Genomic DNA, 14504 nt, shown 5'->3' with positions numbered 1-14504 from the left:
GCGTAGAACGCTTACCCAATATGCTTTGCAAGGATACCAAAGTTTGCGGACGCTGAATGGGAGGCATGGCTGGAATCTAGAGATTCAAGGGAAGGTATATTACAAGTTTGAAAAATGTCAAGGACTGAAAGAAGAAATAGATATGGAATGTGGCAAGTTACTCAAAGGTTGTGCTGAGTGGTAGCACTTGGTGCTGTGATCATTTCATAATATTTGAATATTTCGTTTAATTGACCTTATATATATATATATATACATACATTTATATATGTATACATTTAGGTATTTCCTGTTGTGCCTCACTAATTATTCACTAATGAGCAGTTACAAATGTCTGTCAAACGTATTTTTACATTTTAAAAAGTACACTGTGAAGTGTACTGTGAGTTTTAGCATATTTGAGTGTATTTGTGCATGCATAAGAGTGATAGAGGCATAGATACAGAGCGGCACAGAGAGGTAAAGGAGAGACAGACAGAAATAGAAAGGTGAAAGAGGAAACAAAAAGAAAGAGGGAGAGAGAGTCTGTCAGTCTTTTAAGTGAAATGAAGGGTGGAGTTGAAACCTGGGCATGTGGCAGCCTTGTTCTGACATACCCATAAGAAACACTGAAATCAGTCACCTATTAACATTATTATTATTATTATTATTATTTTTTATTATTATTATTATTTTTTAATTATTTTTTTATTATTATTATTTCATTTCAAACTTAAAAATAAATCTCATATTCTGGAGACTAAAATGGGGTCGATACAATCCCAATAACAGTATATAACTACAGTAATTAGGAAATATTACATTTAAAATTTGTTATGACTTGGAACAAATATAATCAAAGTGAATTATAGAATGTAATAATTCTTTATTAAACAACAATTTGTTACTCTGGGAAATCTATCTCTATCATATCAGTACATTCACATACACATCTGTACATATACATTTGTATATAACCACTTTTGATCTGTTGTTGGGCAAACTGTGCCTGTGCGTACAGTATACATTTTATGGTGCATGTGTACTCACTTTCAAATGCCATATTCATTTTCCATCTTAAGGGATGAACAGTCTCATGTAATGATCTACAGTAAGGCTTGACAAGTATTTTTCTTTTCTTCTGTTGTAATATTCCTTTTTTATCTAAAAATCAAAGTATACAAAAACAACTGTAGCACCATATGTTATTAACATCATTAATGTTGTTCCCAAAACATAAGGGATTATACATTACTGGACATCAGATTTGTTTTCAAATAATATGAATCCAGTGAAACAATTTACTTTCATTTATATTTGACAACATCAAATAAATCATTCTTTGTGTTTTCAACATAAGTAATGAGTACAGTCAGAGAGGAAAAAATGCTACACACAGTAGCAAATCGTTTTGCTGAATAATTGTGTGTCAACTCTCTTAAATACCCCATTTAATTGTGGGATATCTTTACATACTCTTCAAATACATTAACAATCTAACACAATCTAAAATTGAATCAATATTATTCAAACCAGTCTTCAACAGCATTGATAACAACTTTAAACTCAGCAGCAACTGAGCTGATGACCATAGCCACTGATAAGATCCAACAAAATATTACAGCCAGATCTACAATAACAGTAACAAAAGAGATACACACGGGTTTAGGACATAGAAATGACAGGAATATACAACACAGTGACCACCTTCTAGACTTGTAGCATTGTAGCATTTTGTATTAGCATTATCTTTATGCCTCTGGATGAATGTTTAAATGGTGGAAATTTTCTCTCTCAGAAGAGAAACCTTAGTGAAAAAGGGGGGAAATCATATTTAAAGAAAAAGACAAAACAGGGACAACAAAAACAACAACAAAAAAGATCAAATCATATACACATATTCATTTCATTCACTGTTATTTCTTTGTGCAGGTTGTGAACTATCATGTGCCGCCCTAGTTTAAAGAATGAAGTTCAGCTGTAAACTGTGTTGAGGTGCTTGTTCTTCCAGAGATGAAAGTCTGAGAGCTTAAAGAAGCAGGTCCTGCAGATGGTGGCTCTTCTCTTAGAGAAGCGTCACAGGTCCTGCAGTATAACCTCTGTGGTAGCACCTTTAGAACATGTGTGTAAGCACCAGGTCAAACATAAATGCACCATTTGTTTCTTGTCTTCTTTCTTTTGACTAAAGAACTTTTGGCTCTATTTTAATACAGATGGCTGTGGCACAGACGTACAGGTTGGACCTGAACCCGGGACATTGAACTGCTACTTGGTAAAATAAGTCAGGGAATAGGGGAACCATTGCACTGAAGAAAGCTAACATGCAAACACACTGGGGGCATCACCACAGGATGCATTCTGTGGACATGCTAGGAAGCTGAGTGATATCAGGGCAGTCTGTGGGTGATTTAGTACTACAGGCCTTTAGTAAGCCAGAGATTTAAATGCTTCCAATACCATCTTGGATACAGGTTTAAATATGTCACCCAGTGAGCACCTTGTCTACATACAACATTTCTCCTATTCATATTTTTCCTACACATTTTTTTGCAGGCATAAATCCATTTGGCTAGACATTTTGTTCACAAGACAAACAACAGACAAAAAAGGTTAACTTGTTGGCACTACAGATCATTCATCTTGCAAGACAGGAAGGCATAGACAGAAATACATTAACAATCATGAAATAAATTTCTAACTGCATCATAACTGTCACCTATTATTACAGTGAACCCTGTAGAATGATGGACAGAATGATGGATAAATTCCTTATTAATTCCAATTTTACCAAAAGGAATTGAATCATATGGAGTTTGTCTGTATATCGGTTCAAACTAGGAAAATGTTTAACCCAATATTCAAGTAGATGTTAAGTATTGCCTTGCATTTATGACAGTCTGGAAATTTACTCTTGCAAAGATAGGAACGCCATTGCGTTAAGCCCAATCTCTGTGTGGGTTTAGCTTGAAACAGATCCTGGTGGTTACAGTACTGTGTGTAATATGAAAGGAGAAAGAGACACAAGCATTGTTGTTTGCTGTACGGGCTGCCGTGGCGAGACAGGAGCACCCAGAGAAACAAGCACCACAAAGAATCCAAGACTTGTTGTTGTTCACCCAGTTATGGGAACATATGTGGTGAAGGACTTGAGTGTCTAAGGATTATACAGCCATTCAGCTATTTATTGTCTCATAAGGCAGTAATCTAAACAAACTAACTTATTCAGAATTTCTGTGTGCCAACTGAGTCCTCTTGGAATTCTCCTTTTTAGAATCATTTCGCATACAGCAGTGAATGAGCGGAAAAGGGAAGAAGGAATCACAGTGTATTTGCACCTGGTTAAATTATTATCTCTCTCCTCAAAGAGTGTGAATGCTGTAGTAGAGTCTGTATATGATGTGTGAATCTGCCGTGGGATGCCAGGCAGCCAACCCATGCAACCATTACATCTATTTAATTATTCACAACATCATGAGTCATAGCACGGAAGGGTTGGTGTAATCCCAGCAAACAACAGTGCATCGATGTGCCAAGCACCGAGAAGACCTGTATACCTGTGGTTCAACAGGCACCTTAAGGGCATTGGGACAGGCAGGGGGAAAGTATTCCACAAGTCACACAAATGCTACTGGACCTAGTCTATAGCTTAAACCTGGTAGGCTAGTTTTCCAGGAAAATATTAAATCTCATCATAACAAAAAAATAGAACTGTCAATGCCACTGCATTTCAAACCTCTGCGAAAGACAAATTGAATACCCACATGTCCAAACAAGAGACCAGGAAAGGATGTCACATTGCAAATGGTTTCCTGCCCTGTATGAGCTCTGATCCTTCAGGCCAGTTTATGAACCTCGGCTGCTGTCTTGAGATATGATCTTTGCATCCGAATATTCACACTCACATGAGTGGGGTGTAGGGGGTAAAGCAGCAACCAAGGATGGAGACAAACCGCTGCAAAACAGACCCAAAGAGCAGCGGAGCTAAAAGGCATGTGCATGAAAACACGCACATGTATGCACACAGACACACACACGCATGCACACAGACACGCACACGCATGCACACAGACACGCACACACATGCGCTAACACACACAAATATGTTATTATCTACTCACTCATTCTTTTCCATCCTTGGCAAAAAAACCCATCACCCCATCCACTACAACCAATCTGAAGTCTGCTTTTGAAATCACAGCAGGCACAAAGAGGTCTGTAGTAGCCCATGTCTTCATTTTTGCAGTGGACCATGGCATTCTATGTTAGCATTATTATACTGTTGATGCAAATCAGATTACAAGTGGAATTCTAAAGGTTGTAGCACAAAAATTGGGGACCAAATAAATAAATAAACGAAGAAAAAAAGAGGTTTTGTGCAACCAAGAACAAAACATGTGCATTGACATTAGTCCGCATGGTAAAAATCCCCCAACATGGATGGAGAAGACCACATTCACGTACGTTTCACGTTTTTCTCAAAGGAGGCGTAGTGTCCTATGTACAGGAGATTGACAGGAATGAGGCTTTGTTCCAGTCAGTTTGCAAGAGAGCAGCACCGTTGAGACATTTGCACACAGCCGGCACATACAGAGAAACCCAATTATTCATCAAAGTGCCCAGCCTTGGCATGCGTTCCTTATAGTAAAAATCTGACAATTTCAGGTATGTTTAAACCTTTCTTTTGTGATGCACATCAAAATAAAAAGAAGATCCCATTTAATGAAACACCTATTAAGAATAGTGCATCACTTACATTTTTTTCTACTCATAGCTTTTTTTTTTTTTACAAAGTATAAAATGGGTAGAGAAGCCAATTTCAGCCAGACCTTCATTTGAGTGATGGAGGAACCTCAAGATTAATGTCAGCACCACACTCTCCAAGGATTTAACTTTTTTTGTGTACGCCATAATGTAGGAATGAAAACAATGTGACCTAATTGATCTGATGTCATTGTTTTGTTCGTTAAAACCCTGCTCTTTCCCGTCTTTGGAACTCCTTATTCACAGAAGTTTGTTTAAATAAAGAATTAGAGTTTATAAGCCTTTAGCCATTTATGCAAAAGATCTCACTTGTGCCATCATTTACAAACAGTACACAACTATTGGATAAATGTAAACACTCATGCACTGAATTCATTCATACAACTCAGACCAGCAGATATCTCTTTTCCTATGGATATAATGTGAAAAATGCAGAAATCTAAAGGCATTTCATATGCATACCTTAAGGCCTTCTTATTCAGTAAAATACCTATGGCAGTGTTATTTGCCCACACCTAAATACTGATTATATTACCATGTCAGTACTCTTAAATTGGGGATTGTGTGAATTAACTATTGGAATGAAAGTCAGTAATGTATATCTATATACACCAATATTCAATGTATATCTATATATTTCTGTGATGTATCTAACATATTGTTGTGGGACACGTTACTTAAATGAAAAATCAGACTTTTGACCTTGTCCTCTCAAAGGACTAAAAAGACGGAAAACATGCTGGTTCAATATGTGCTTTTCAGGACTGTTTAAATGGTCAAAAGAGTTACTAGGAATTCCAAAAGATGATAAGTATCATGGTCCTCCATCATTCCCATGATGCTTTGCACATCTCAAAGCTGACAGCAACAGATTCACCATCAAACATTCATACCAGCAGGACACTCGCACCAGAAGAAGGGCCCCATTTAAGGACTGCTGTATTTCTGACATTATAATCCAATTTTGCAATACTTTTTTTCCTCTGTATTTGTGAAAATAAATGAATATTCTCTATTTAGAATCTTTTTAGACCTTTGATATACTCTAATATCTTGACAGAATAACACAAAACAGAAGGAAAAATAAGCACCAAAGGGAGAGAAGTGAAGCAGAGATTGAATGAGAAGAGAGAAAGAGAGAGAGAGGTGGAGAGGGGGATGGAGAGAGAGAGAGGCAGGGAGGGGGATGGAGAGAGAGAGAGAGAGAGAGAGAGAGAGGGCAGAGAATGCCTTTATAGGGAGGACTCATACTGGAGCAGCTCGTAGAGGAGTGGCCCGTCCCTGTACCTGATGCCCACTGCATTTGGGCTGATGTACTGGAGGATATTTATGGTCCGCCGCAGGCGCCGGTCCACGAAGTGCGCATCCCAGGCTGGGTAGCGCTTCCTAGGCATGTCAATCTTAATTAGGGGCCCCTCAGGGCGGATGGGTCTGCCTGCTGCATCAGTGGGCTCCGTGGACCTCACTTGGAACACGGGCAAGCAGGTGTCCGTGGCAGCCTCTTCTGGCTCTCCATAGTCCCCTGAAGCCATGCCCCGGGTAGGGGTGGCCTGAGAACCTCGAGGCCCTGGGGTAGGGGCCATAGGCTCAGCCTCGGGAGGCAAAGGAAGGCCCCAGAGAAGCTCGGCACAGCAGGAGCTGGCCAGGACCCTCAGCCTGGGCCTCATGGGATGCAAGACCCCATAGTAGAGGACCATGCAGGCCACTCCTGAAACGAAGCACAGGAAGACGCCGCAGAGGACGGACGCGGCATAGGAGTCGGTGGTGGCCGGGTCTCTGTACGTGTACCACAGGGCAGTCAGGATGGTGTTCTCCACCAGCACCAGCGAATAATAGGCCACCATTCGGTATCGGGTCCTGCCCTCCTTCACGCTGAACCAGCAGAAGATGTAGACCACGCCGACTACCATGTTGAAGAGCACCTCTTCCCACTTCGACATGCAGAAGTCGGTGCCACCGTGGATCACCCAGAAGGCCATGGCACACCAGTGGAGCACTACGAAAATGCCGAAGTACAGGTGGAAAACGGAGGCAAAGAGGGCGAAGGAGAGCGCTCGTGAGGAGATGGTGAAGACACGCCACAGGAGCTGCACCACGGCCCCCCGGTAGCTCATGCTCTTTTGGTCATCGCGAGAGTCGCGTAGAAGCTTGTGGTAGGAGGCCAGGACCCAAGAGAGGGACAAGAGGGAGGCGGCGGCCGAGATGCCTGCAGGGAGAGCGGGGAGGAACGAGAACAGGAAGAGAAACAGGCAGAGAGTAAAACTGACCACACGGGTCTACGGTGAGCACAGCGTATTGTGAAATAGGCAAATGGTGCTTGCCCTGAATTAAGTTAAAAAAAAAAAAAACTGGATACAGGTCTAATGGTGAAAGATCCATTAGATTGATATGATGGCCCATGAGATTCTGAACTCCATATTTTATGTAATAATCTCCATATTTTATGTAATGAGAAAGAAGAATCTATAACTTCATGTTATTCATGAATGTTGATAATGTGCATAGGTTTATGGAGTTTATTCATTCTGGAGAACACATTGATGTGATTCTGAATAAAATTTGCTTGTGTTAAGTAAATAAATGTGTGTGTTTATGGAATAAATCACAGAGATGTGTGATTAACTGTGATTAAAATGTAATTATAGCCCCAGACAAAATGATTCTAAAATATAGAGTAAAAGTATCATGTCACTTCCTTAACACCAGTCTCTGTTAAATAATGTTATCTGTTGTTTAGTAGTCAAATAATATAAGCACTTTCAGTAGCAATGGATCTTTACATTCTCTGACCCAAACCAGAAACCCACAAAAACATTCGCTTTTTGAAATCTTTCTCCAATTCTGTATACTGTTTCTTTAATGACATTTTTAATATCAGCACATTAACCCTGATGGCTATATTCACCCAGCGGATGTTTTTCAGTGAGGAAACAGAAAAGAAGATTATCGATGAAGTAGTGACAGTATAATTTGTAACAAAATCCAGTACAATAAAATACAAGCTTAACCGAGAAACTCTGTTGTATTGTCTTTGCATGGGGATACACATTTCACATTCGCTCTCAGAGGTGTTCTCTAAGACTTACCTCTTGCTTTTGCTACATATCTTTTTTTTATAGCATAGTTTACTATTCATCTCGCTGAGCTCAGTGTTCCTCAGGACGTTCATGGAGGTATCTGCGCTGCTGTCAGGGCCGTCGCGTGCGAAACATGAGAAATGGTCCTACGTTTACGCCGATCTGCTGACCAGCAGGAATGGCTTGTCCCTGCACATACACTCTTGATAATTCAAACGTCTCAACCAGGACAGTTTAAATAAAAAAAAACCTTTTCTTTAGATTCATACACAAGTCAGCCCTTTGCGGATTAACTGCATGGAAAGGCAGACATAACCCGTCTCTACGTGGTCAAACGTTTGTCATCTGACTTGTTGATGAACTGATGCAAAAGAAAACTGTGAGATCCATGTAATCATATCCTAGCATGATATTAAACGTTGATGTTAGAATTGACTATAGAATGTAGCCATGAATCATACTTCTGCAGAGCCCAGAGCCATGCTTATGAAAAATTAAAAAGTGCTTTTTCAGCAATATTTCTAATCAAGAAACAGAATGGCTTGAGGATGCAGTGCATATATTAAATTACACATACTCTGCAAACCAACTCAGCTTCAAGCTACATTTTTTCTCCTGAAACACATACAGTAGTTGCACTGTATATAGCAGTAGTGCTTTCAGTGTAGTAGCAAGAGAAATGTATTAAAAATATCTGAAAATATTCTAAAGATACATTCTCTGTGCTATTTCAGTTGTAAATGTTCACATCTAAATAATCTGATCAGTCAAACACAAGAAGGCCTTGGGCCATGTCTTCAAAACACAAAAGCAGGGTCGAAGCAACCCAGTGCTGAAACATAAACGGTCCTAGTATAGCGCCTTGGAGCACTCCTTACACTGCAGTGTCTCAGCACGGTTCTTCTGGATCATGATGCAGAGCTGGAGAACCAGCTGCGGGGCGCTCTCCAGGAAGGTCTCGAGGAGCCGTAGCATGTTCACGTCTGCATATTCATACATCATGGCCCAGTAGAAACGTCTCTGGTTCTCCTTTTGCCTGCGACTCTGTATGCCGAGGTACATAGTCCGGATGTACCTGCAGATTACAGGTGCACAATGGGGGGGTGGGGGGGTGGGGGCAGAGACAGCATGAGACTGGAGAAAAGAACAGAAAAGCTAAAAAAAAAACAACTGGATTGAGTCTTAAAATGCTCTTTTTAAAATCAAGAAACCACAAGCAAGGATGAGGAACAAAAACAAATCTATTTAATCAATGTTCTGTAACTCATAGTATATCGACTATTGTATTGTAATCTGCAGATTTATATTTATGTGTATAATATACTCTCAAACCATTAAAAGTCCTGCAAAACGTACCAAATCACTTAAATTCTGGTCATAATTGGTTAGATTTATATTTAACATACTCCCATGTCACTGAGGACCTGGGACTTGATTGTCTGGGAGCAGTTGTTGGTTTAGACAAACCTCTGTGTATCCATCTAATAATGGAAACAGTTTTTGGTCATTTTGCTTGTACAGTTTTGCTTTTTGCAGGATGTTAAAAATGATGATAATTAATTGAATAATTATCTGATGAGTGTATTTCATGAAAGTGAACTGGTAAAAAGATATTGAATATCTAATACTGAAAATCAAGCCCTGGACAAGATGAGTTGTATAATACATTCAGGCTCAATACATACAAACTATACAACACCGTAGAAATAGTTGTGGTGAGGCCATGACACCACTAGAGGGTACAGTTCACTACCTAGCTGACAGAATTTGCTGAGCATGATCTACAGCTGAGGCTGGGGTTTCTTCCTGATGATGATCGAGACTTTGCTGTCACTCACTGCCAAAAGTGTATTTCACCACAAAGCTGTCACCACTAAAACTTACCAGATCTTTTGACAATTGAATTATACAGCACCATTTCAGGCCTTCAGGATGCAAAATACAGTAATACCAAAAATATGAAATCTGATCATACAATTCTCAGCACTGTGTAGGCCTACTGTTTGAGAAAAGTAAGAACCTTCTATGCTGTTTACATGCCACAGCTTTAGATGAGGGGGAAAGTCAAATAGTTAAAGAGGACATGCAGCATAGCAGCATATACATGTACACACACATACAAAAACATCGACCCCCCCCCCCCCCCCCCCTTCACTCTCTCTCTCACACACACACACACACACACACACACACACACACACACACACACACACACACACACACACACACATCAAAGTTAATCTAAGATGCTGATCCACCCCCTTGGCTCGTGTCCATTAGGAGGACGCCAGCCTTGATCCACCTCCTCTCCTCTTCGTGCTGCTTTCATGTCTGCTCTTTCCATCCTGTTTATCCAGCACGCGCCTTCTGCTTCACTCATTTACAACGTCTGCACCCAGTTCTTGCCCTCCTCTCCTTCCATCACTGGGTCTGCAACCCATGCCGCTGGGATGCCGTCAAGGCTGATCCCAGATCAGCGTTGCGGTGCTTCTCAAAATGGTGAATTTTAAAATCCGGAACTGGCAAAGCTGTTTCGAGATCCACCTGAATGAATGACTTTTACCCAGAAGTGCCACTGCAGCAGCCAACAGCAGTATCACTTCTCTTGTGACTCTAACTGTGCCATCTGCTCAGAGGTTCTCATTCCTTCACTCGCTCTCGGCTGTGTTTACACACTAACTACTGCGCTGTAGTAAAGTGGATCCACAATCCTGTTTAGTGTAGGAGACTGCAGTCTCCTCTAGGTCTGTTTACGGCTATCACATTAAGCAGCACTCTGTTCCTATTTATGTGCTGCATTTATACTATTGTACACTCCAGTCCTGTTTGCACATAAATGACTTGATTTTCTAAAGCAAAACTCTTTTACCCGAACAGAGTAAGATATTGTGTGGCTCAGGTATTTGACAGGGTTGCGATGAAATATGTATGTCCGTGTAATTTTTGCTGAAAACGCAGAAGCAGAGATTTCAGCGTCTGCTCACTGTGTTGACAAAGCTGTGCACAAGTGCATCTGTGCACACCGACATGCATAGAGTTAGCATGCTGCTCTAAGATCAGCCCTTATCCATACAATCCCACACATTCTCACACAAAAGCCTAGAACACAGATCCTGGCTCAGCATATTTTTGCTCCAAGAAATGTACAGTCAACAGTCCAGAATGGCATTCTAGTGTTCACTCAGCATGTGCAGGAATTTACTACTCCCTGCTGCCCGTCTCGCACTGTGTATGAGAATGGCTAAATTGAACTATACAACCCTTTGAAGAACACAGTGTTGTCCATAACTTTTATCGAACTGGAAATTGGGTGATTACATTATACTTTTGACAACTGACATATTTAAAGATGAATTTTTAAGTGAAATTGTGTGTACTTGTACTGAACTGGCACAATGGTTTCAATAACAGTTAAAAGAATCTTATTTAACACAACATTTGCGTTATGAACAATATATAGTCATAATTTCACTGTATCTTTCTGAGTCCTACAGGAAATAATTTTTAAATGACTCTTGACTCCCTCTTGCTTTTCCAAGGCAGAATGTCTTTAGAAATGTGTCACTAGAACATATTTTGAATGGAACATAATCTCCCCCTGCCACTCTGCACTCAAATGTAGCTAATTAGAGCCATAATCATCTTTGTGTTTGTGGCACAGCGTAATGGCTGCAATCTGAGCTGGTAATTACGAAGAAGTGAGAGGAACATTTGGTGGCAAACACCACTAACAACAGCAACAAAAAGGCTTCATTGTGTGCTGTAGCAAAGCACATTCTCTTCAGGAGAGTAAATTCTCCCCAAAGTACACGCGCCTCTGCACATTAAAATGGCAAAGTGTACAAGTCCCCTATGCCCCGCCCCCTTTTCTTTGCTGCCACTTTGCTACTTGAAATTCTCTGGTTTACCGCTGTGTGTCCTTGAAGTGCTCTCAGACGTAAAGTCGGAGAGCTGCTAGCCCACAGGTCCACCTCCACCCACCCCTGCATCTGCACTGCTGGAGAAGGTATGACCAAACAGAAGAGCCTGGCTCATGTTGATGTGAGACCAGTCCAACAATAACTTAACACCACGACAGAAATAGCCTGCGACCAGCCGTAGCCATTTCAGGATGGAAACATGCAATCCACATTTTTGCTCGAGCCACACCATTGATATAATCCACTATGCTCATCTAGGTTAGCACCACATGGTGCACTAAAGCAGCAGACAATCCTGACTTCTGTCACATTTGTGGTCAAACTACCTAGAAGGGCGAATGCAGGGACTGATAAAACATGAGTGATTCCTGAGCATCCAGCCATGATAAACATGTATGACAAGGTGACAATCTGTCAGGAAGCAGTCTCATTTCAGAATGTACCACACGCTTAAAGAAATGTATTCACCACACTCATCGCACCATCTAGAGGTCATTTATTAATAGAAAATATGCTGCGTTTTGTGCCAGATGAAGTGGCTGCACCATCTGCATCTTCGGCAGAAGAAAACAGCAAAGATCTTGATGCCACATGGGGAAAAATGACCAAACCTTCTTAGGCCTTCAGGCACTGTTGTCCTAGACACCCATTCAATTAGTGAACTGTGAGAGGCAGCTGAAGTGAGAAAGTGCCGGTGAAGAGATTGTAGGTGATCCCTCATTCTTTGCTGTCTGGCCTTGTTTGCAAGGCTCGGAGTCTGATGGCTTTCGGGGGCATTGACTGGAGCCTACATCACAAGGCCAAGACTGAGCACAGTTGATGTGGCCAGTCATGATCAGACAGGGTCGTGCTGCGTAAGTGCACGTGTGACACTAGCCAAACGCCACTAGCGCACGTGTAAGTATGAAGAGAATGCTAACAATAACAACGTGGCTATGTGTATTACGCGCATGATCCGCATTTTAGATCTTTGACAAGAGGTACAGCAGAGGGCAGTGAGGGGGTGGAGAGAGAAGAAATATGGAGGATGAGAAAATAAAGGCTAGAAGGGAAGAAGAGGGAAACCATGGATCAATAGCTCAGGCATTTCAAGAGACGCATCATAACCCAGGGTAACATCTGGCATTCACTGACATTTTCTGTTAGTCTTTTTAATGTCAAGAGGTACTAGAAGACAATGACCCCCCCCCCCCCCCCCCCCCCCCCCCACACACACACACACACACACACACACACACACCCTACCCCAAATAATTATTGGTTTGAAAGGAATGGGAATCCCTTAGTTAATTCTTTTTATATATAATTCGAGAAGCAAGGCATACAGACATTTGATACATTATATTTGTATATCTAGATTTGTTGTTAGCTGCCGATTCTAGAAAATGTGCAGTTATGATTTCATTGGACCTTAGAGGAGCGGTTGATTGTTCACTTATGCTGGACAAAGTGTGGTGCTGGCATCCTGAATAAAACTTTGCTTCTTCCCTCAAAAATAGAATATATCAGTTTAAAACTGCCACCACTTCTTCTGTAGCAGGTCTGGGACCTCAGGGCCCCATCTTGACACCTATAACTTTTTCATTGTATATGGTGCCTCTTATTTATTTTCCAGGTAGATTATTTCTTATTACTGTTAAGCAGATGATATACTGTTGAGCATTTCACTAAAACCTTGAGGTAACCTCTCTGTACATCTCATCGTAGACTCTCAAAGAAGCGTTAAATACTGCAGGAGAAGAAAGGCGCTTCCAAACTTTATTATATTTGGTGATACTGACTCTGCCAACACCACAGCTAGCAACTTATAGCTGTTTTCAGCAAAGCTACACAGCTATGTTAAAAATCATGGCATCAATTATTTTGTAACATTTGACAAGTTACACTAAATATATTTAAAATCTATTTTAAACATGTTTACACTCGAGTATAAACTGGTTCATTTGAGGACTACAAAGCAATTTGATTCTTCTCATTTGAGCTGCATTTTATAGGAAAAAAAAATCACTTTCGAAATATTGTTTGCTAGTTTTGGGTGGTACAATAACTTGTTGCTCCTTCATCTTAAACAGGTCTACCATTCCACATATTTAAATTGATTGCTAGATTAAAATGTATCCTGTTTTTAATGTCTTGGAAACAATGATTGATCATTTTATTTCCTCTGTGTATTGATTAGTCTGTAGTCTCTACTGGAATTTGCCAGTCAATGCTGACACATCTGCTGCTGGTCCAGCTTGGTTGCTGACTGGACTGTACTGTACTCTCTCTACTGGTTACCAGTTAAGTACAGATTTAACTTTAAGGTTTTATTACTTGTTTTTAAGGCTGACACCAAATTATGTTTCTGAGCTCATTTAACAACATTCCACCCCTGAATGATCCTCTACTCGGCATATTGTTGCCGTTCCATGGTCTTTGATGATAGTCCAAGGAGCCTGAACCTTTTTAACGCTATTGGCCCAATATCCCAATTAAAATGTCGATAATGAGATAACACCACCCCTCACAATACACACTTGCATAAGTGCATGAGTTGTTTAGTCTCTTTAGGCCTTTATGATTTAATCATCTTGTTTCCGTCATGGTTTCCTGTTCTGCTACTTCAACACTTGTGTTGCTGTTTTTATTTGATATTACTCTAAAGCACCTTGACCGACATGTGTTGTCTATTAAGGTGTTCTATAAATAAAGCTTGATCTCGAGGTAATGGTTTTTTCTGGAAAAGGGTGCATTATTTAACTGGCATTGGCCCTTCTCTTAAAAA

At 40.6% G+C, this 14504-nt stretch overlaps 1 protein-coding gene across 1 annotated transcript in view; it reads right to left on the bottom strand.

Annotated features, from left to right (window-relative positions):
- Positions 1 to 856: 856 nt before the first annotated feature.
- Positions 857 to 14504, bottom strand: part of xkr6b (XK, Kell blood group complex subunit-related family, member 6b) — a 39057-nt gene continuing 25409 nt past the window's right edge. Inside the window, exons 2-3 of the mRNA XM_077016943.1 lie at positions 8696 to 8892; positions 857 to 6946 (exon numbers count right to left, since the gene is read on the bottom strand). Coding sequence (XP_076873058.1) covers positions 5973 to 6946; positions 8696 to 8892 — 1171 coding nt within the window. The 3' untranslated portion in view covers positions 857 to 5972. The remainder of the gene's footprint in view (positions 6947 to 8695; positions 8893 to 14504) is intronic.

Source organism: Brachyhypopomus gauderio, chromosome 9, assembly GCF_052324685.1.
Source record: "Brachyhypopomus gauderio isolate BG-103 chromosome 9, BGAUD_0.2, whole genome shotgun sequence".
Taxonomy (NCBI): domain Eukaryota; kingdom Metazoa; phylum Chordata; class Actinopteri; order Gymnotiformes; family Hypopomidae; genus Brachyhypopomus; species Brachyhypopomus gauderio.
Note: the sequence above shows the minus strand (reverse complement) of the source record. Positions and strands in the feature narration are given on the sequence as shown.